The following is a 24,501-nucleotide window of genomic DNA, read 5'->3' as shown; positions in this document are numbered from 1 at the left end:
TCTCCTTCCAGAATGATGGGTGATGTGTTGTCAGAATTGATTCTCATGACCTTGCTCTTCCCTCTGTGGATGTTAAGCCCAAGCCGAGTAGAGTTGTCAGCGATGGTACTGGTCTTTTCCTGCATCTGCTGCTGGGTGTGAGAGAGAAGGGCCAGGTCATCTGCAAAGTCGAGGTCTTCTAACTGCGTCCATAATGTCCATTGTATGCCATTTCGTTTCTCTGCCGTGGATTGCTTCATGACCCAGTCTATTGCCAGCAGGAACAGAAATGGTGACAACAAACAGCCCTGTCTCACTCCAGTTTTTATCTGGAAGGCGTCGGTGGGTTGACCGCCATGAATTACCCTGCAGGTCATCCCCTCATAGGAGTTCCTGATGATATTTCTGTACTTCTCTGGCACTCCGTAGTGTCTGAGTAGCTTCCAGAGGGTCTCTCTATTTACGCTGTCGAAAGCCTTTTCATAGTCAATGAAATTAATGAATAGGGGTGAATTCCACTCTAATGACTGCTCCAGTATTATCCGCAGTGTTGCAATCTGGTCTGTGCAGGATCTGTTTTTGCGGAAGCCCGCCTGGTGGTCTCGTAGCTGTGGGTCGACTGCGTCCTTCATCCGGTCCAGTAAAATCCTGTTGAATACTTTTCCTGGGATGGAGAGTAATGTGATCCCTCTGTAGTTTGCACATTGGCTCAGATCTCCTTTCTTCGGTATTTTGACGAGGTAGCCCTCCTTCCATTCTGATGGGATGTGTTCTTCTTCCCATAGTCGTAGCTTTATCATAATTATCAAGTCATTAAGTATACCTATACCCCCTCAGGAAATTGCATTTCAGATGCTGGTGCATATCCTGCTTTAGACTCACGTAGAGGACATCTGTCAATGTTTCACAATATTGTGTTTGGTATCATTTTAAAGGGGACTATGTAATCTTTCATTCAAGCTAAGATGTGAATTTTTCTGACCAATATAGAGGTCACTGGAGCTCTTTGAACAGTCAACAACACACATTTCTACACGATTTTCGCCTAAATTATATATTACCTTTTAGCCTTGTGTCATCTAGGAGCAACAGAGACACAAAATACAATATCTACAACACTCTCAGGACCATAAGGATTCAGGAAATGTATAATATGCATATACTATTTCATTGTTACAGGTCATTGTGAGCCTTAAATTAGAAAAGCAGTATTAGGCTCCTATTACAGCCACTAGTCTAGAATGGAAACATAGGTCCACCTGCATAGGGTGGATTTTTTTTCACCACCCGTTTTTTATTAATCCTTGAAGTGTCTATTTTAAGATTCTGACAGGTAACAGGTTGGAATAATGTCCCATGGGGTTTATTTTTAACCCTTTATAATTTATAATTGTTAGACTAGAAGTCTTTATTTGTCATGCAGTTTAACACACACACGCGAGATGGGCGACCCACAGGAACACACACACACACATGCACTGAGTCGCCGATGAAATGTCTCTCTGCACTTTTCCCATCCCGTTGTCCTTCCCCCCATGGGCAGCCGGGAGCAGATAGGGCGTCAACGTGAGCCGCGCCCCGGGGACCAATCCAAGTGCTCCTGTCCGTCTTCGTCAAGGACGCCACAGCGTTAGCGATCTGTTGTGCATGTTTTTCCATTGGGTTTATCTTATCGGGGGGGAAACCCTTGCGAGCACGGGGAGAACATGCAAACTCCACACAGAAAGGCCTGGGAGATACCCCACCTGAGTACCTGGCATCATGGAAACCTGGTCCCCAAGTGGGAATCGAACCCTGGACCTTCTTGCTGTGAGGCGACAGTGTTAACCACTACACCACCGTGCCGCTTTATTACACCTATCCTGAACCAAAACCTGAAAAAATAAACAGCATAACTTTTGAAGTTAACAACATATGGAGACAAATTAAAACATTTTCCCAAACAAGTTTGACCCAAGGAATTCAGTACAATTGTTATTTTTAAGATTCAAACACATCTTGATTAAATTTCAGGACAGAAAACCCAAAAAACGCTGAAAAAACCATATATCACATCTCTATTTTCCCTTTTTACTGAAATGTAGTCCATTGGACAAGATTGATTTAGGTTAATATTGGAAATAATATTGTAATAAAGATTGTCTCCATGCTGTTATGCCCTAAATATTATAGTTTTGCATAAACAATTATATAGAGACAAATTAACACATTTTCCCATGCAATTTTGATCAGTGATTTATTTATTGTTAAGGTTCAAACTATATGTTTTCATATGCACTGGATATCATGGACTGGATATCTTCTTTGTTGACACAACATTTGAGTATTTTTTTCTATTTGTATTTTGTACCCTAAACTACTAATCATCATCATCAGCACTAAAACTATTGTCAAAGTCTATCTCTTCGATCACCATCTCTTCCTCCGCCTCATCACACTCGTACTCTCCATCCTCCTTATCCATGTTATTTTTTGCGTAATCTGCCTCCTTATCAAGAGCTTCTTGCTCTTCTGACTCCACTTTCTGGGCCAGTACCTCAACAAGACAAGGACAGAGGATGGGTCCAACCGTCCAGACAGGTTATAGAGGTTGGTCATACTGGCATGGTAGAGGAGGATCAGCAGTATATAGAGAGGTTGGTCATGCTGGTAGAGGAGGATCATCAGTATATAACTCAGGAAGGGCTATCATACAAAAATATCATCTACAGACATAGATCTTTGAAAAAATGATATGCAAGTTTATTCACCCTGAGTGGCACCGACAAGTGACATGTTGGCCTCTGGCCCATGGACTAATGTACCCTGACATTTATTAACATCCAACCCCTGTACACATCACACCACATGATTCACCAATTAAGGGAAAGTGTACTTTATCTTCTAGATAATAGTAGAGCTGGGTTGGTTAGAGACTCACTGAACCACAGCTCAGGAGAAATGTAATCATGTAATGATGTTGAGAATGGTGTTGCTTATGAGTTGTGCTGAACATGCTGTTGATGTTTAAAAAGAATGATGACCATTGGAATGTTTGGATATTGTTGTAATATATTTGTCATATGACAAAGATCTGTCTTTTATATAAGAGTAAGCAGGTGTGGCCAAATGGATTCACTCCAAGTACCTTTTTTTTATCAGTTAGTTGATAGGTTGGCCTTTGTCCCTAAGCCCCTCCCTTTTCTGTTGTGTAACGTTTTTTGTGTACAGTATGTTGAGTGTAGGCTATCGAATATCACACCACAAGTGTAACTGTTGGAGTGAGAGAAGAAAACACTGTCTTTTCATCCATTAGTCTGATTCTGCTCCACCATGTGGCTTTATAACTTTTTGTTGGAGCTCGACATCAAGGGAATCCTGCTGTTTATGACTGCTTTTCTCCTGATAGCTGATTTCCTCAAGTACAAGAACCCAGCAAACTATCCCCCAGGACCACTGGCGCTCCCCCTGGTGGGGAGCATGTTCAGTGTTGACTCCAAACAGACTCACATTTATTTCACTAAGGTAAGCAGCAGATTGACCTGGATAAGATAATAAACCACAAGGCTACGTTCTAAGTCATCGAAGTATCACACTGATGTGTGGAAACCAGAAGGCAGAAAGGACTAAAATGTTTGTTCTTCTTTGGTGTAATGTCCACAGCTAGCCAACGTCTATGGGAATGTGTTCAGTGTGCGTCTGGGCAGTGATAAGATGGTCTTTGTGTCTGGATACAAGATGGTGAAGGAAGCCATAGTGACACAGGCAGAGAACTTTGTGGACCGGCCCTACAGCTCAATTGCTGACAGAGTTTATTCAGGAACCACAGGTGAACCCGTCTCATTTTATTTTCTCAATCCATAGTTTGGATTGTTTTACATAAGAGGTACTGTATGAAATACTTGTCAGTAGAGTAAACAATGCACATCAGCTGACTTACCGAGTCCCATGGTCAGAGTTCTGACTGTGTTCGAAGAGAGCCAGACAGCCAGCCAGACAGGCAGCACACAGGGATCCAGCAACAAAGGAGTTTGCCACACAACAACATGCAAACAAAGGTCTTAACCTTTCACAACAGACAACAGTCCTTTTGTATCTTGATTTACATCAACATAAACATTCACAAAACATAATAACATAACATAAACATGATATCTTGCAACTATTGCTTCATGAGGAACCCAGTGTATTACTACGCACAGGGGCTAGATAGCTAGTTCCAAAATATCACGTTGGTCTGAGAGAAGATTGAAGCATTGGACTGTTGTATTCTATTGTGGATGGTTAAAACATTTCTTTATGTGTTGTGGTACATGGCTTAAAACCTTCTGTAACACTTTATAATACAGCCCGTGTTGTACAGTATTACCCTGAACTTACAGTGTAACTTCCTCCTATGAATCAATACATAAATGTAGGTGCAGCAGACAAATTTAAGTACTTTGAATTTACAAAAGTAAGAACAGGAGAACATTGTAAACGTCATAATCCAGCCTGTCCCCTGTTGTTACTCTGCATTTACAGAGTAATACAGGTGAACAGTGTACAAGTCATAATACAGCCCAATCCATGTTGTTACTCTGTGTTTAGAACGGGAGAACAGCACATACCTAACCTTGTGTTTTCTGTGTAATTAAAGAACATACAACTCCTTGCATACCATATTAATGTGTATGGGCATAGCTGTGCCCTTGAGAGGTAAGTTTACTTTCTACTCCAGCCTGTCTGTTATGAGCTGCTGCAGTGCTGGATGAACATGTCTGTTATGAGCTGCTGCAGTGCTGGACAGGCCCGGACTGGCCATCGGGAGCACCGGGAGTTTTCCCGGTGGCCTGGCCTGCACAGATTAAAAAAAAAAAAAAAAAATTATTATTATTATTATTATTTTTTTTTTGCCAGACCATTGTTTCTAGTTGTGGCGGCGGCGCTGCGCGATAGTTAGATGCGCCAGAGTTGGAGAACTATCAGACTCTCTCCCTCACGCGGACACACACACAATGGAGCCGTGCTGCCGCTTGTGATTGGTGGAGGCGGGACCAGGCGATACAACTGATTGACAGCGGAGGCGGCGAATGGAATGGCAGACGGCACTCAGATGCAGAATAACAGCCAGGCAGTGAGCCAGGTAGTGAGGGACTCGGGAGAGATACAGTAGAGCGAAAGTCAATTAACGTTGATGTCAAGATGGACAGTGGAAGAAAGAGAAAGGGTGGAGGAGAGAGGGATAAAACAAAGAAAAAGAAAGGCCCTTACAGGAGAGAGTGGTTAACTGTATTATAATAGTAAATAGAAAAATATGTTGTGCTCTTGCTTTTTTCTTTTTGAAGGTGGAGAGAGTAGCATTGCTAGTGCCACAACAGTTTTATTTGAGGTCCATAACAGTACATTGTACTAAGCAATTGTTGGCTCATTAGTTTGTGATTCACATGCACTAAAATTCACCAGAATGCAGGAAATTAAGTCTTTGTAACAAAAAATGTCCTGGTGGGGGACCCCCAGACCCCCCGCTTAAAAAGTGGCCTGATTGGGGCTATATTTCGCGCTATATCTCCCGGTATGAATTATTTCCCCAGTCCGGCCCTGGTGCTGGATGAACATGTCTGTTATGTTACGTCATAGCTTACGCTCTGCGCTCTACTGGACTATACCCTCATATCAGTCTATATACTGAATAAATTCTCCACATGCACCTATATACACCCATCCGTCTGGCCACACCCCCATCCGCTCCTCTACATAAGCAGGGGTGTGGCCATACTAACAGCTCCTTCCTTATTTTCACCACGGCGAGTGTCTGTATACACCACTTGAGTTTAGTGTAAAATAGTTGGAAAGGAGCTACTTTGAAGAGAAGGAGCTGCGTTGACATTATATCTTTGTTTTCTCTCTCACTATTTTTCGAGGAAATACAGCGATAATGTCAAGTCAAGTCAAGTCAAGAGTTTTATTTGTCACGGCATACAAGTATACAATGAAATGCGGGTGGTCTTGCCCGCAACGATGTGCAATACAGTGGTACAACATATAATAGAATCCAATAAAACAACATTGTGCAATAAACAGGTAACAGGTAACATGGTGTGACATCTCGGTATCTGTACATAGTTATTTACAGAGCATATAGGACATGCTAGGTAGCTTAGTGCGCCAAAGGAGTGTCTAGAAGATGATGATCATTCTGACCTCCATTGGAGCTTCTGAGCAATCTCCGCCGACATTACCTCCGGCTCTGCAGTTGGACACGTTGCTTGAGAGGTGCTCGGCTGTGTGGGGGCTGACGGCCTCTCTGGGGCGGGTGATGTGTTTGCAATGCGGGCGCCAGGTGTGTTGTAGTATGTGACGATTCCTCGATTTGCATCGGTGCGCCGGCATAAACGTTCACGATGCGAGTGCACCGGTGGAATAAGTCCGCATCGGCTACAATTCAGGCTGAACTCGCGACGCATCTTGTTGTAGCGTCTTTGCATCGGTCAAAACCGATGCATTCATATAATTTCCTCTCATCCACTTCTGTCAGCAATGCACTGTGACTGCACACAGCAGATACTATTGCTTCGCTACTACAGAAGGCAAGAGCCGCGTCACAGTTATCAACAACAAACAGTGGAAGTCGAGGAGGAGACATGAATAGAATTGATCAACTGGCTAACGGCAGTTAGCCGTTCAGCTAACGCTAAACTACAGTGTCTAACTAACTAACTAACTAACTAACTAACTAACTAACTAACTAACTAACTAACTAACTAACTAACTAACTAACTAACGTGACTCTGCAACACCAGTTCCATTAGTGAGGGGGGGGGGGGTATATTGAAGACACTTGACAACAGGTTCAAAGATAACTTCACATTTATTGGCAATTCGTTTCCTTATATCGCTTCCTCCAGGTTCCAAACTGTGTTGACAAAAGGCCAAAAATTTCCCCCCCACATATGTTTCCCTAAGTCTTATATCATATGTGTACTTTACGTTTTTGTCCATAGCTGGTCTGTTCATGAGCAATGGGCAAATGTGGAAGAAACAGCGGCGTTTTGCCATCTCTACCCTACGTAACTTTGGTCTGGGTAAGAGATCCATGGAGCAGAGCATCTGTGAAGAGAGTTGTTATCTACAAGAGGAGATGGAGAAGGAGAAAGGTAGGAGAAAGAATGAATTCAGAAGGTGGTGCAGATGAAGTAACAGTGACAATAGACCTTTTTAGACCTTCCCCATGGGGTATTCCCAGGCCGTTGTTCATGTCAAATCTCTATACCTTTATCTCTACCTGGCGGAAGCCTGGGGAGATCATGTAATCGGTTGAATATGTGTGTGTTTGTGTCTGTCTGCAGCTAATCTTGCAAACTACAGGGCCAATTTGGATGAGATATTACTCAGGCTGACAGCAGACCAGGGACTTGGATTCTGGAATACATTTTAGATTGGTCAATGATAAGTATTTTATTTGAATCAATTTCCATGATTGTCCATTCTTCAGGTGAAGCTTTCAACCCAGCACGCCTCCTCAACAACGCTGTGTCAAACATCATCTGCCAGATAGTGTTTGGGAAGCGATTTGACTACAGTGACCACAACTTCCAGATCATGCTGAAGTACATATCTGAAGCCATTCAGATAGAGGGCACAGTGTGGGGTTTGGTAAGAAAGAGTATTCATTCAATTCAGCTGTCTCCTTTTGAAAAGAAAAATGGAGGTCCATTCAAAGGTTTTCTTATGATGATTCTCATAGGAATCATCTCTACGAACTGCTGTAGAAATGAAACCTTACAGACCATTTTTATCCTGTAGATGTATGAGGCATTTCCTGGAGTGATGAGGCACATGCCAGGGCCACACAACACAATGTTCACCTATTACAAGAACCTGGTGGACTTCATCATCCAAGAGGTGAAGAGGCACAGGCAGGACCTGGACCCTGGCAACCCACAAGACTACATTGATGTCTTCCTGGTGGAAATGGAGAAGGTATGTGATCAACTACACTACACTTCATATGGAACCCTTCAGTATAGTCACTGTTGCTGTATGCAGTAGGGAACAGAGTCCATTGATTTTACATCTTAATATCCCTTTCAATTAATCGTATTAATTAAAAATGAATTAAGGTAAATTACAAAAGAAGTTAAGTTGCTTGATGACCAACTCGGTGCACAGTACTGCTGCTACAGCCACACAAGGTGTCCCCGCCACCCTAATGGACCACCGTTTGATTGGTTTGAACCTGGCAAGCAGACATGGGGGAACACGGAAAACACACTAGGAACTCCCTGCTGACCGACCTTTCCATCACAGTGGAGAATGTAGCCGTGGCCTTGTCCCCGACCACCAAGAACCTTGCTGTAGTCCTTGACAACCGGCTGAACTTCTCCGCTCACATCGCCACAACAACCAGAACATGCAGATACCTCCTGAGCAAGAAGAATCTGCCCCTTCCTGACAAAAGAAGCCACTCAACTCCTTGTGCAATCAACAGTCATGTCTCGCCTCGACTGAACGCAGCCGCCCCATCTCCAACCTACCAAAGTCAGCGCATGTTACCCCACATGTTACCGCACTCGCTCTCCATTGCCATTCGCCACACAAATCCACTTCAAGGTCCTTGACCTGGCATATCACGCAGTGAAGGGAACGGCTCCCGCCTACCTCCGGTCAATGGAGCCGCCTATTCTCTGTCCTTGTCCTTGGTGGAACGAACTTCCCAACACAGTCAGGACAGCTGAAACCTTCAATCAATATCTGAAATGATAAAAAAAAAAAAAAAATTAAACACTACTAGTCTGTAACCATCTTACTGTCTTCTACTACCATGCACTCTTCCTAATATACTAATAGGTCTCTACTACTATGCACTCAACACTGAAGTTTCAACACTTTGATGAACATTGTTACTCAGCTGAAAGAGTTGTACCCTTCCTGCTGACTTGTCGCACAGAACTTGTAAGTCGCTTTGGATAAAAGCTTCAGCTAAATGACAAAATGTAAAAGTAAACGAAGATGGGGAGACAGCCTGGGGAAAGGGCAAAATAATAATAAAAGAAAGGAAAATGATGCTGCTGCCTTGGGGTGTAGAGCATCCATACAGTAATCCAATTGTGGAATTGGGGTATTCCACATGATATCAGCAAGAAAGTGCATGTTAAAATGACATTAGCTTACCAGAATCTGCACACAAGACCACCGGCCTGGGGCAGGCACAGTGTCTGTACTCACCTGAGTAACGTGAAACTAGCGGTGGTCCAGCCAACATATTTGTCATAGATCAAGTACATTTAACCTGGACTAGGTTTTGTAGTTTCCCACACAGTAATACAGCACAACATAAATTATTATTATTTTAATATAAAAAAAAAAGTATTTAATAAAAATGGGATTTGGGGTACAAAATGGAGAATGTAGGTGCCAAAATGGCATCACGTACACATTGGTGGAAAGTATACACAAAATGAACAGGGCCAAAATGGCAGAACGTATACACACAGTTTCCAGATGCCAAATGGCAGAATCTGTACACAACACACAGGTGCAAAGTATACCATCCACAAAGGAAGATTCTTTGTCTACTGGTCTACTACTATTTTGCCACACAGGTGCACAGGTTTTACACTCCGTTTCACTACAAGCAACAGGCTAAACAAAAGAATGACATGCACAAACAAAGCTCTGCTTGATGACTGATTAGAATGGGGTTCAGGGTACTACTGTTACGGTCAATAGGGAGGTGTAGTCTGACGTCACTTTGGACCGTCCGTGCGGTCCACCCGCTTAGGGATTTATCATTGGGAAAATGTATTATCGGCTATTGTAATAATTCTGCCTCATGAACATTGGCAAGCTTTCCATTTTTGCACAAAATGAGTTCCCTTCTCTATCACTAACATCATTGTTTAAGCATTTTTGGTTGAAATTAAATTCAACGTAATTATTTTACGATTAATTGCTAATTGTTTCATGTTGAGCTATAGATTGAGGATTAATACACACAGAAAGGTACACCATGCCAATGTTCATGCTTTATTTGTTTGAAACGAGACGATTTACAAATGTGTCCATTGGAAATACATCGCAATTTCAAGCGAGGTGGACCGGCCAGAAACAACAATGACGTAACCACTATACCTCCCTATGGAGGTGCCCCTCCACCCTATGGACCAACATGGATGAATAAACAGGGAAGACAACTAATAAAAAATGTATGCCGCTGCCCTGGTGGTATAAATAATGTACAACACTGACACAGCTGACTATAAACACACTGGGCAGACAACCAAAACAACAGGTCTGTTGATCTCCATGTGAAAATAGGAAGAATCCTCTGTTGGTTCCAGCCCACCTGGTCCCACAGAGATGAGCTAGCTGGTGGAGGAAAAACCTTGATCATCAGTCCTTGGCCATGCAGCTATGGGAAAACCACAGTGTCATTCCATTAGGACAAGTGAAAGAAGAAAAAGACTCAATATTACACAATATTCCTGACAACCTGCAACACGTTTTTTTATTAGTTGGTTGGTCTGGTTTTTCTAAAATAACAATGTTCATGGGTGTTTACGATGAGTAGATACTTGTGTCATGGTAAATGGCGTTTCACTTCCTCGTCCCACACTCTTTGTGTTGTGAGGACTGCATCTGAACAGGTGCCTCAGCCTGGTAGCTCCCCTCGGAGGTCGCATGGCGCTGTCACACCGTCCCGACACACACTTACAAGCGCTCGGCCCACACCGGCAACTAATCATCAATCAGAGGCTCCTGTCTCCTTGCCAGTGACGGAGGGGAGTATAAATGTTTGACCTGCCCTGAGGACAACGCAAGTTTGTTCTACCAGGAACAGTAGGTTTGCGTTGTTACCTTTTGACTATTCTGTCTACCTTTGAATTGAATTGCATTTTGTACTTACTGGCTGGTTGTTTAAATCCTTGTCTTGTTTGATGCGCGTATTGTATTTACCGGCTGGTAACCTAACCCTAGTTTTCTCTCCTGTAGCTTTTGAAATTATTGGCTGGTTAACTAACCCTCGTCTCTCTCTCTTTTTTTGTCTAGTGTGGGGACGGCGTTCCTGAACCACCCACACTCGTGTTTTTTCCGCTCGCTTACCCCCCCGTGTTTCCCCCCCCCCCTCGCCTGTCCCTCGTGTTAAGACCCCCAGGACTCTCGACTATTTTCCATGGAATTGTTTAGACAACCGTAGCCCACTACATATACAATACGGTAAGACCCCATCTACATTGTTAATACAGACACACATAGTCACCAGCTTCCTGACACATTTATTAATTACACACTTCATATCCCAGGCTTCTGCCTGCCCACACTACACCACCACAGTCGTTTTTGTTGTTGTTCCGTTTTGTTTTGTATCTTGTATAAATAAATACAAATTTCCCTTTTGAAACTGTTGTGTTGCCTTTATATGGGTCCCGTTCCTCTGTTCCCATAACAGTACAAACTCGCCACTATGGACCCCGGCGATACAGCAGGTTCAAAGGGAAAGACCACCTCTATCGAGGAATTAGACGCCAGTGTTACGGAGCTGGTCACCCAGTTGCACCGTGTGTTTAACTCTAGGCTGGCAGGGTTGGATAGAGCGCCGTCCTCCCGTGATCCCAGCGCCCCGCCGAGGGATTTAGAGGCCGCCGAGCCTGCAGGCCAATAGGAATCTCATTTCCACCTACCTCCACGTTATGATGGTGATTTTGAGGAGTGTAAGGGTTTTCTCCGACAGTGTGACCTCGTGTTTGAGAACCAGACTCGCAGGTTTCGGTTAGGCAGTGCTAGAGTGGGGTTCGTGGTGGCTCTTTTAACAGGGAGAGCCCTTAGATGGGCCACGGCCACGGTAGCACATTTGCCACTGACTATGTTGCGTTTACTACCGAGTTTAGTTTTATGTTCGACTCGGCTCGTCTTCATAGCCTACAACAGGGGGCTCGCTCTGTAGCGGAATATACGGTCGGGTTTCGCACGTTGGCTGCGGGGAGTGGGTGGAACGATGTGGCCTTACAGAGCACGTACCGACAGGGTCTTAGCAAGACCCCCGCAATTATCCGGAGCTCATTACCCTTGCGCTGATGATTGACCAGTGTCAGCATGAGCGGCGCATTGAGCGGGGCAGTGAAAGGGGGTCCCAGCCCTGATCAGGCGCTCCTGGTGTGATGTGTCTTGTCTAGCTGCAGTTCTCTGTCGTGGCTTAGTAGTCCTCATTGTTTTTCCCTCCAGCTGTACCCATTTGTAATTAACCCAGGTGTGACTTGTCTCGTCATGCCCTCATGTATAAGTATCCTGCCTTTACCCTTGTCTGGTGCTGATCCCGTCTGTGTAGTATGTGTTCTTGTCTATCGTTACTTTAGTTTATTCTTCATTTCAATCCATGGTAATTATTTCATTAAATATTTCTTATGACTACTTTGACTACCATCTCCTTATTATGTTACATTGACTCGACATCGAGCCTGTAGAGTGTAGATTGTCAATGATAACGTAATAATGGCCCAATTTTACACGGCCATCATTGAGTCCATCCTCACCCACTCCATCATCTCCTGGTTCCCCGCTGCAGCAGCAAAATATCTCGCCAAGCTGCAGCAGGTGATTCGCTCCACGAAGAGGGTGATCGGCTGTCCCCTGCCCTCCCTCAGGTCCCTGCACGACTCCAGGGCACTGAAGAGGGCAAGAAAGATCATGGCCGACCCCTCCCACTCCGGACACAGCCTCTTCACCCTGCTCCCCTCTAGGTGAAGGCTGAGGATCCCAAAGGCTGTGAAAGCTCGTCATAGACTGAGGCCCTGTCCACACGAGAGTTTGGATTTAATATGACCGAAGTTTGAAAAAATAAAACTCCGTCCACACGGTGAACACAGGTGGACAACCGTGTATAACTGCGTACTCACGGGCAGAGCTGGAACCCAGCAACCGATACATTTAGTACAATGTAATACAATGCCAAAGCAGTAGGCGGCGATGTTGTTCAGACATGAAGGCCATTTCAACCAATCAGAAAAGACTGAACGCTCACTAAACTTCCTGTTGGGTCGCGATCTGCCATTAATTAACTGAAGAAGAAGAAGTAACGTTACCGATATGAAATGGATGTAAACGTTATTTAACAGATTGCAGAATGGGTACAATACAATACGGCTCAATACAAACAATTGTTAAGGGGATGCAGTCTGGACTGGGTTCCTTATAAGTTATAACAATAACTTGACAACACATGAGTTTAGTTTAGCTGCAGCTACATGTTTACTCTGAGCGTCAACAGACATCAGTCGATCACAACACTCTTCAACACAGACGATACGTTTTGAACAAAAGTTTGTTACAATCATTTTCATATAACGCTACTTGGGACAGCTCTGCTGTAAACACTGGTGTAGTTGGCTCTGCTCTAATCTCTCTACCCCGCGGTCTGCCGTGAACATGGGGAATAATTGCGACAGCTCTGCTGTAAACACTGGGAATAACCTCGGTTGCTATGCCCACACGCAACTGCAAAACCGCACAACTCCACCCTGGCCACCGGTTTCAAAAGACCGCGGTTGCAGTGTAGCAAATCCCCGGTTGTGTGTGGCCGAACAGTGCAACTGCGCACATATAATCACGGTTACATTAAACCCAGCGTTCGTGTGGACGGGGCCTAAGTTTCTTCCCCTCAGCCGCCAGGCTGATCAATGCCTCAGGACCCCCCCCCCCCCCCCCCTCCGCCCCCAAGTGACACTGGCACAATAATATCAATGACACTGGCAATAATTCTGCACTGGGACTGACCTGGAACTCTGCACTGCACTTTACACTTTATACACTTTATATATATATATTTATTCAAATGATAAATCCTGCACTGCACTGTCTTTGTCCTGTGTCTTGTTGTTATATGAAAAGAAAAATTGATGGAAAAATGCATACACTGTATTGCTGTGACAATTACCAATGTGGTTACACATATGGCTTAATAAAGGAATCTGAATCTAAATCTGAATGCAATTGGGTTGCTCTGGGCTTTCCACGGAGGAGCGCGAGCTGCGCGTAAGGAGGGGGTTATTATGCCTTTGTTGTGGGAGGACGGGTCACATGGTTTGCACTTGTCCAGCGCGGCCAAAAGACCCGGCTCACTAGCTCGAGGGGTGCTAGTGAGCCAAGTAGTAACCGATCAAGGGAGGACCCCTCTAAATAGACTGTTCCCGGTCACGCTGGCATGGGCGCGAGAGTCATTGTCTATAGGCGCTATGAATGATTCGGGGGCTGACGTATGTATCATTGACGCCGTGCTGGTTAGACCACTCTGAGATTATTAGTTTTTTTCATTTCATCCGCACCGTCCGCTCCCCTTATTTTAGGTTGCCCCTGACTGGAACTCCACAACCCTCATATCTGTTGGTCCACTGGGAGGATTCTCGGTAGAGCCTGTCACGCAAACTGTTTGTGTTCGGCCTCGACTCCTCCCAGTGGTTCAAAACCCGAGCCCGCACCTCTGGATCTCCAGGGTGTTCCCCGGGAGTATCATGACCTTGCCGCGGTTTTTAGCAAGGAGCGCGCCTTGTCCCTGCCTCCTCGGCCTTCCCTATGACATAGCCATCGAGCTCCTCCCCGGAGCCCCCCTTCCATCTCATCGTTTGTATAACCTGTCTATTCCTGAGAAGGAGTCAATGCGGGAGTACATTTGTGAGTCCGTGGCGTCGGGCCTCATCCATCCTTCTTCCTCCCCGGTGGTAGCAGGGTTTTTCTTTGTGAAGAAGAAGGACGGAGGGCTCTGCCCCTGCATTGATTTCCGGCCATTGAACGGTATCGCGTGAGGAATAGTTATCCTTTACCCCTAATGAGCTCTACCTTTGAGCCCCTTACGCATGCAACCGTTTTCACTAAGCTTGACCTCCGTAACGCTTATCACCTCGTCCGCATTCGGGAGGGCGACGAATGGAAGACTCACTAATGCCCCTGCAGTGTTTCAGGCGTTTGTTAACGATGTCTTACACGACATGATTAATGTGTTTGTCGTCATTTACCTTGACGATATACTTGTGTTCTCCCGTACTGCGGCCGAGTATCCTCAACATGTTAGGCTAGTTCTCCAGCGCCTCCTGGAGAATAAGCTTTTTGTAAAGGCAGAGAAGTGTAGTTTCCACACCGCCTCTGTGGAGTATTTGGGGCATATTGTGGAGCGGGGTCAGGTGCACGCTGATCCCCGTAAGATCCAGGCAGTGGAGGAGTGTCCCCAGCCCGTTTCCCGCACCCAGATGCAGAGGTTTATGGGGTTTGCGGGATTCTACCGTTATATTAAGGGGTTTAGTTGTTTAGCCGCACCACTAACCGCACTCACCTCCACACTCCGGCCTTTTGTTTGGACTCAGGAGGCGCAAGCCGCATTTACTGCCCTTGAGAGGTTATTCGTCACGGCACCCGTGCTAGCTCATCCAGATCTGACCCGTCCCTTCATTGTGGAGGTAGACGCGTCGCGTCGGATACCGGGGTCGGAGCCCGGGGTCGGAGCCCGGGGGCGGAGCCCGGGGGCGGAGCCGTCCTCTTGCAACGGTCCTTAGAGGATGAGACACTCCACCCCTGCGCTTACCTATCTTGTAGGTTCACCCCAGCAGAGCGAAACTACGATATCGGTAACCGAGAGCTGCTGGTGGTTCACGCTGCATTGGAGGAGTGGAGACACTGGCTCGAGGGGGCCAGAGATCTGTTTTTGGTGTGGTCAGACCACAAGAACCTCACCTTCGTAAAATCCACCCAGAGAGTAAATTCTCTGCAGGCACGTTGGGCTCTGTTCTTCAGCCATTTTAATTTCACCCTCACCTATCGCCCGGGGTGGTGGAACGCTCTCCAGGTTATTTCCTGAGAACCCCGCGGAGGAAGGGTCCGACACCATCCTTCCTCCCGTCCGAGTGATAGGTGTGGTGACGTGGGCGCTGGAGAACAGGGTCCAAGCCGCCCAACACGCTCAGCCCGACCCTGGTAATGGACCCCCGTACCAGTTATTTGTCCCCGAACTGGTGCGGTCTGAGGTAATTGAATGGGGACACACCAGTCAGTTCTCTTGTCACCCCGGCATCGGGAGAACACTATCTTTCCTGCGGTGGAGTTTCTGGTGGCCTACCATGGAGAGAGACATTAGGGAGTTCGTTGCTGCTTGTCCGGTTTGTGCCCGCAGTAAGGCCGTTCACCGGACCCCGCGGGCCTCCTACGTCCGTTACCTGTGCCCACCCGTCCATGGTCCCACATGGACTTTGTTACTGGGCTTCCGGACTCCCAGGGAAAGACTGTTATTCCATTTGTGTGTCACAAGCTTCAATCCCTGTCTGGGAACACCTGCTGAGCATTGTGGGGGATTCGTTCTGGCTCCCAGGGTACACATGCGCACTCATTGCTTAACCCAGATATATTTCTCTCAATGAAAACAAGACAAAAGCCTAGAGAAAAGTTGAATCAAAGGAAAGAAAATAAAGAAGCCCATTCTATTCCTCTCATCCCAACAATAGGGGGTGTGTGCATATATAGATTCAAGGATAAAGGCATTCTTTTTGTCCCTTTTAATTAAGGGATGATTATTCACAAGTGATACTTGCACAGATCATAGCATAATTATCTACATAGAATTTCTGTCCATCTGTCCAACTATTCATCTGTTAATCTTCTTTTCCTGACAGTACAAAGAAGAGCCTGGTCTGGGCTTTGATGAGACCAATCTGGCTCTGTGTTCTTTGGACCTGTTTCTGGCTGGAACTGAGACCACCTCCACCACCCTGCAGTGGGCCCTGGTCTTCCTCATCAAGTACCCCCATATCCAGGGTAGGTGACATCCTTGGCCCTGACCCGAGCTTTTGTGAAATAGTATAAAATAGCGCAGGTGAGAGGGGCAATCATTTCTTCTTTCTCTGTTTTTCCACCACCCAGAGAAAGTCCAGGCTGAGATAGACGGAGTGATCGGACAGTCCCGACAGCCCACTATGGCCGACAGACCTAACATGCCCTACACTGACGCTGTCATCCATGAGATCCAGAGGATGGGAAACATTGTACCTCTTAATGGTCTCAGGATGGCCACCAAAGACACAACACTTGGGGGTTACTTTATACCAAAGGTCCATCTAATCATAGAACACTGATTATGACTTAAAATAGTCCAATCTGGCTTCCTCTGTTTGGCAGTGTAAATCTTTCAAAATAAATAAATAAATAAATAAATAAATGTATATCTATGATGAAATCAGAAACTGTGAAAATGCCTTAAATTTTAAGAAAATTACTTTGCCAATGTTTGCCTGGTGTTAACCTTTTTTCTGTGTAGGGAACCAGCTTGATGCCCAACTTGACCTCTGTGCTGTTTGACAAGACTGAATGGGAGACACCAGACACCTTCAACCCTGCACACTTTCTAGATGCTGATGGCAAGTTTGTGAGGAGAGCAGCATTCTTGCCCTTTTCTGCGGGTAAAAAAACACTTTTTAATACTTCTGTTTTACGGGAGAGTGGCAGGAAAGACAACGGGAGGGAGGGAGGACGGGTAACATGCATGAATCAGTTCTCAAACCACAACATCCAAAGTACTGTATGTATGTCCAAAAAGGTCACCTGACAAATCCAGGCCTTTATGATCCTGACCTTTTGTGTGTGTTCCTCAGGTAAGCGTGTGTGTCTAGGTGAAGGCCTAGCCAAGATGGAGTTGTTCCTGTTCTTCATCACTTTATTCCAGAAGTTCAGTTTCTCCACTCTGGATGGAGTAGAGCTGAGTGAAAAAGGAATGGTTGGAACTACACATGTACCGCATCCCTTCAAGATCTACACCAAGGCTCGCTGAACCCATGCAAGATCCCACGGAATCTATTCAATCCAACCTCTATGTGACAATTCCACTGTTGGACAAATAATAAACATTGAATAAAAAGTTCGGAAATTTGTGTTTGGTATATTATTTCTCTGTTGTAACAATGCTTCTTGGCAATACATTTTATACCATTGGAAATCCTGTTCATTTACCTTTTAAATGGTGCCCCATTTGTAAGGAACATGTATTTGTGGGATGAGCAGCACAGCTGAGTATGTGGGTTGCGCCCATGAAAAATGTGCCAAATCTTCTCTGCCAATGCCAAACAGCTTATTCTGCTGTTGCTATTGACTCTTGTTTGGTGTTGTTTGGTGATTTGGGTGATTGAAGTCTCTCAGTAACAAGGAAGAAACAAGACATATTGGCAATTTTACAAACAGTCAGGAGCCTCAGTAGCGTGTGGAAGAACCATATGCAGCCTGGCATCTCCTCATGCTGGACCCCAGCGTGATCACATTGCTGTTGGATGGCATTCCACTCCTCAACCAGGATTTGTCACAAGTAAGGTTGTTCAAGCAGTGGTCGGTAAAGCCACAGGGATATTTGTACTGTCCAGGGGTTATGAGAAGGAGCGGGGTAGGCTCGTCACCAACGCACGAGACACCGGTATCGTATTGCCTCCGGATTGGGCCGGCCGTCATACTAACTCAATTGGCAGAGTTAGTGCGTGGGAAGTCGATGGGTGGTAATCTGGACGTTGTAAAAAGCGACTCCTACAGGTCGGTCCTGGAATGGCGGGGGCAGTGTGAGCCTCCTACACGTTACTCCTCGCCAAATGAGAGTCCACGCTGGCAGGTGAAAAGATGCGACTGGCTGCCTACACATGTATCGGAGGGGACATGCGGTGGGCTTCTATCCTCCCTACAACCGGCCAGTGGGGGGCACATGCGAGCAACGTTCAAGACAGGGGAGGGGAGAATTGGCACGGCTAAATTGGGATGGGAGGAAAATAGAAAAAAAATAGGAGAAAAAGTGGATAGAAACTGTACATTGAAATATCGACGAAACCTTACTTGGTCCCAAGAAGAGGGTCTCGTGTATTATTGGGTTAGGACATTTACTGTACATTGGAGGGGGTTCAGAGCATGTGAGCGGCGCGGAGCGGCAGAGAAATCCGCTCTTCGCTCTGGACGGCTTAGTTCCGCTCTCATTCGCTCGTGTTGTCCCCCCCCACACGCCACTCTACGCTCGCTCAGCGATCACCTTCATTTGCGCACCCAATCACGTTAGTATGTAAGCTAACAACATCAGCGCTAATGTACGCTAGCCTAGCCACAATGCTAACGTTTATACTGGCAGATCCCAATCACGTTAGCATGTAAGCTAACAACACCAGCGCTCTTTTTGTGAGACTAAACTCTCCGCTCTTGGTGGTACATTGTGTTGATGTTGGTTTTCTTTCATCAATAAATGAGGCAGAACACACAGTGAATGTATCCTTTTTTTTATTGGACTTTGTTTCTTGCTGAAAATAAATGCTATGTTGCTAGTTCACGCGAGGTGATTTAAAGATGGCGGATTTTTGTTTTGACTGAGCAGGATGTGTAGTGACGCGTTCACCCTTCTGATTGGTTGAAAATGGCCTTCATTTTTGAACTACATCGCCACCTATTGCTTTGGCATTGTACTACATGTATATTACATCAGTTTAAACCACTGTGTGTCGTGTGCACTGAGCGGCTTGGAGCGGCTCGGAGCGGAGGACAGCTCTCGCTCCGGAGTCACTCTGACCCACCCACTCCACGCTCACTTCAAAATCCACCCGCTCCGCACACATGCTCTGAGGGGGTTGGGTTAGGACATTTACAGGGGCCAGTTTAGAATTGCAGTCTCCCGTAGGTGCTCTTTGAGAGTGGTTTTGAAAGTGGGTAGTGATTCACATTCCTTTACAGCTTTGGGTAGGGCGTTCCACATTGATGTGGCATAATTGCGAAACGTGTTTAGTCCCTTGTTTGAGCCGAATCTGGGTTTAACATGATTTGTGGAGCTCCCTCTGGTGTTGTGGTCGTGGTATTCACTGACCTTTGGGAAGTATTTTGGCGTGGGTACCTTAGTTGTGTAGTGTATCTTGTAGACCAGGTGCACACACTTTTTACCTTCAACAAGGTCTTCCAATATAGATTTATGTCTCTAATAAGGCAGGGGATTGTGATTCAAAGCGGGAGTTTATAATTATTTGTTTGCCATAGGTGGGACTGCACTGGGGCTTTGAGATTATATTAATTAATTAATTAATATTATTGACTAATTAAAAAGATAGTGTATATTACAAAATATAAAGTATTGTTTTTGTATTATGTATATTATTTGATGTGCAATATTGTGTGTTCATGTCGTTACTGTGCTAATTGTTTTATTTTAATAAAGGTAACCCACATAAAAGTAATGTTTATTTGGTGATGTCACATACAACCTGTAGGGGAGCGTGTTGCGCCTTGCTTGTCCATTACAAACTTGGACTTGAAGCCAGCAACACCTTCATTTATTTATATCTCCCCTTTACAGGGGCGTAAGTTAACACTATCATATGAGGTTGTTATGAGCTTGTTGTTGTAGAGCCACCATCTGGCCAAATGGCACCAGCTTCGACACTGCACTCCCCTGGGCCAGTGGAGAATCCTTATGGAAGCCAACGGAAGCCAGGCCTCCCTATTAAAATATGAATTAATATCAAATATCAAATATGAAAAAAAGAAAATATATATATATATATATAATTTTTTTTTAATATAGTTTACATTCTTTTTCATCTGTGCATCTGTGTTATAATTTTTTAAATTTTTTTTTAAATGTCTCCCTCTTCTCCTTCTCACTCCCTCTAACACACTGTCAGACTCACTATGCTCACTGCAGCTATAGGAGAGGAGGCAGGGGGTAGGTCTCTTTCTCAAGCCTCAACCATGTGATTCATGTATGTAGAGTCCAAAACCGATCCTAGCCAATCAGATTCGAGCTGACTGCCACACCTTAAAAGTTTAAAACAGGGCTGTGAGCAGAATCATGAGTGTGGCATCCCCTCTGCACACCTCCCCTCTGCACTCTGAACATTGTATTAACCCGTGACTGCTCCCACGGGCCGAATATTGCCCCGATCCTCGCAAGATTAAATCCACGGGTACCTCTCGGCGTGCCGAAGCTTTTCCTAAATCACTTCCATCATCGAAAACGAGAGGAAAAGGTCGGCTTGCGACCCTGAAAATGTCGCGTGATTTTAAAAACGCTGTATTAAGTGAGCCTATTATGGGATCCACGCGAGATTTCTATCGTGGAAACATCTGGGCGTCCCGCAACTTTTACTCATTCACATGTAGCCCCGAAAATGCTTAAAAAAGGAAAACCGAAAGCGTGGAATAAACTCGCCGAAACGGAAAAGTGTCCCACGGGCGCGCCGTGATTCCGATCCGCGTGAAAATATTCACGGCCATAGAGGAGACCGTGGGACACCTGAATGAATATGTGTCTCGAATTTGCTCCCACGCGGCGCGCAAAATCGTGCAAGGAAAAATCTGACCAAAAATGAACCAATGCTCCAGCAGTATTAATGACCCTGAGCCGTACTGTATTGTACCCATTCTGCAATCTGTTAAATAAATAAAAAGAAAGTTTGACTGGCCGCCGAGCCATACTGTAGTGTACATGGTGACTGCTTGACTTAAAAAAAATAAAATAAAAAAAAAATATTAATAAAAATATTTCATAATTTTATTTTTAATAAAAAAATATTTGGCTTCCCCTGTTATTTTACCCACGCGACGCCACTGCCCTGGGCTCGCTCTCAGCAATACACCCACCAAGCGTGAATGAACGATTATTAAGATATGCAAAGGACAGACATGCGCTATAGCACCACCATCTGGCCAAATACGACACTGCACAGTGCACACCCCTGGGTCCTCAGCAAAAAACACCTTTTCACCTGAAGAGCGCAATCTCTCAGTGGCGAGGAGTAACGCATGGGAGGCTCACGCTGCCCCCGATACTTCCTGATTCTGCTGTACAGGCGCACCAACCGACCTGTAGGAGTCGCTGTCCACAACGTCCAATCCCCACCCACCGGCTTCCCACCCTCTAACACTGCCAATTGTGTTAGTATGAACGACCGGCCAAGCCAGTAGCAACACCGAGAGCTGGGCTCGATACCAGCATCTCCTGCGTTAGTGGCGAGCGCCTTGCTCAGCCGCCCAAAACTAGTTAAAGTTAAGGTTTTGTTATATACATTTAAAGTACATGTACATCACAGTGAAATGCTTGGTTCTGTATGAGCCTTGTTGAGTTTATGTGTTATATATGATTGCATGTAACTGCTTAACTGTTCCACAAGAGGGCGCTATAGGCGCAAGGAGACGTAGCTATTGTAGCTGACGTCAGGTAAGAGGGTATATAAGGGATTGTTCCCTCCCCCTCTGTCTCTTTCCCATCTTCCCCATCTTCCTCATCTACCTCTCACAGAGAGAGAAGGTCTCATGGTGCATATACAATGTGAAATAAACCACGCCGATTAAAGGCTGAAGAAGGACCTTGTCATCATGAACCCATTATTGTTGCTCCCCAGGTGACTCTGTCAACAAGCCTCCTGGGATTGTGCTTCATACAGTAAAAAAAGTTTAAAAAATTTATTAAATAAAAAGACACTGTACAAAACACACATACAACGTACAAAAATGCAAACAAATGGAAAAATTAGGCACAGTTTTAACACTAGCCACAACAACAGTAGCATCAGACCAACGAGCAGCTCAGTGGCCAAATATCAAGGATTACTGATTCTGAAGAATGAGATATAGCTCTACTGATGAGCAAATTGTAAGTCCAGGTGTGGGTCATGATCAGGTGGGCGTGGAAAACCTGAAAACACAGAGACACAGCTTTCTTCCAAAAAGAGGCCAGAGGAAAGCCAGTGAACGTAACATGCACCTATTGCACTCTAGTACTTGAAATGTGTTCTTAAAGAAAAGTGAATCAAAACGTATGATAACTATTCTTCTTCTTATTATTATTATTATTATCCCACCTCTGCATACCTCAAATCACATAATAAAGACCATTCTTTAACTACGTGTATTTTTTTTTTTATTTTATTATTATTATTATTATTATTATTATTATTATTATTATTATTATTATTATTATTATTATTATTATTATTATTCATTGCATGTTCGAAATAAAGACTTCAAATCAAATCAAAAAATTATTATTATTATTATTATTATTATTATTATTATTATTATTATTATTATTATTATTATTATTATTATTATTATTATTATTATTATTATTATTATTATTATTATTGTTATTTTCACACCAGCATCATGAACTGGGCCCTGGTCTCCAATCTAACAAATAAAACACACAAAAACAACAACAACAACAACACATCAACCCACCCCTATCCCCTTCAACTTCCACCCACCCCTCACATACCCAACTGCTTACATAAACGTATACATTACACTAGTAACAGACATAGTTATACCACCAGGCATGTAATGATGGATGGATTCACAGTGCCCAGGCCTAGATCAAATGCAATGAGGAGAACAGTGATGTAGGCCTACAGAGCAATGTCATTTTGGAACAGAAATTAAAGGTAAAATGCACAAAAATGGATCTTACAAACCTTTATGATAATACATTTTATTAATCAAATAAAATGTATTAAAATATAGAGCTATTCAGGAATGCCCCTTCCACATCCCTTTCCACCCTTGTCCCTTGGTCTCTGGTGGGGGGGGGAAGCACTTTGATCATATATAGAGAGAGGAGCTATGTAAGATGATCACTCACTCATTACCAGTGTTAATTTGTTTTACTTTCTTTAATATCATTATTTATATTTGTCTCTGTTACCTTTACCATGTATTTTGCATTGTGACACTAACACTTGGTATCCAGCCTTCTTATCTGAAGTCCAATCATCCTAGCTAAGTTATTTTACTTTGCCCTACATCCAGTATGCATTTCATCAGTATGGTCAGAGGTCAGGGTTTGCCTGCATTGCAAAGGTTTGCCTGCAGGGAAGTGCCCCATGGGGCAGATTGAGTCAGCATGACAGTTTGTCAGTTGTGAGCATGCACTACTCTCTCCTAATCCTAGAAATCAGAGAAAGAATCCTCCAATCGGTGATGTCACTGGGGCATAAAAATCTGCTCCATAGAAAATGAATGGGGCTCTGCAGTGTGAAAAATACCCAGTGGCGATCAGGGGGTCCCCAACCTAAACATATAGTGCTAATGATAGGCTGCAGTCTTCCACAGATTCAATATGCAATACAGAAGGCAATGGACTACTAGACTATACACACTTTGCACACACATCAACAAGGCCAATAGCATCGTACAGACGTACACAATAAGGACAAGTCTCAAGCGACAACACACAACAACTATAGTTGCAACAAAATCCACACGCAAGTGATGAGAGGAAACAGCACGACAACAATATTTTTCTGTTTTCATATTTGTGAATAAATGTTTTGTAATTGAATAATGGACACAGTAAGCTTTTAAATTAAGATTTTTGTGCACAAGCATTGTTACTTTGACTCCTGATCGTGATGTTTTGCACAGTTGTTTTGGTGACTTTCGCCGATATGAAATGTAAATATAATATATTAGATTATGTCTATAACATAACGTACATTATGTACCCTTTTCCTGTGGTTGATAAGTACTTCATATACGTATTTTAAGCGAGATCGGGCTGGAAATAGAATAACTGGACAGTGGAAA

General features: G+C 44.4%; 1 protein-coding gene across 1 annotated transcript in view; it reads left to right on the top strand.

The window, feature by feature from the left end:
- Window positions 1-3,246: 3,246 nt before the first annotated feature.
- Window positions 3,247-24,501, top strand: part of LOC311223647 (uncharacterized protein) — a gene marked incomplete at its 3' end in the record, with an annotated part of 51,966 nt that continues 30,711 nt past the window's right edge. The window contains 9 exon segments of the mRNA XM_084308420.1: window positions 3,247-3,483; window positions 3,622-3,787; window positions 6,942-7,094; window positions 7,433-7,593; window positions 7,744-7,920; window positions 16,590-16,731; window positions 16,837-17,024; window positions 17,231-17,372; window positions 17,565-17,731. Coding sequence (XP_084164546.1) covers window positions 3,292-3,483; window positions 3,622-3,787; window positions 6,942-7,094; window positions 7,433-7,593; window positions 7,744-7,920; window positions 16,590-16,731; window positions 16,837-17,024; window positions 17,231-17,372; window positions 17,565-17,731 — 1,488 coding nt within the window. The 5' untranslated portion in view covers window positions 3,247-3,291.

This window comes from Notolepis coatsorum (genome assembly GCF_963971535.1).
Source record: "Notolepis coatsorum genome assembly, chromosome: 2".
NCBI lineage: Eukaryota > Metazoa > Chordata > Actinopteri > Aulopiformes > Paralepididae > Notolepis > Notolepis coatsorum.
The sequence above is the reverse complement of the archived record's forward strand: the minus strand, read 5'-3'. Positions and strand labels throughout refer to the sequence as shown.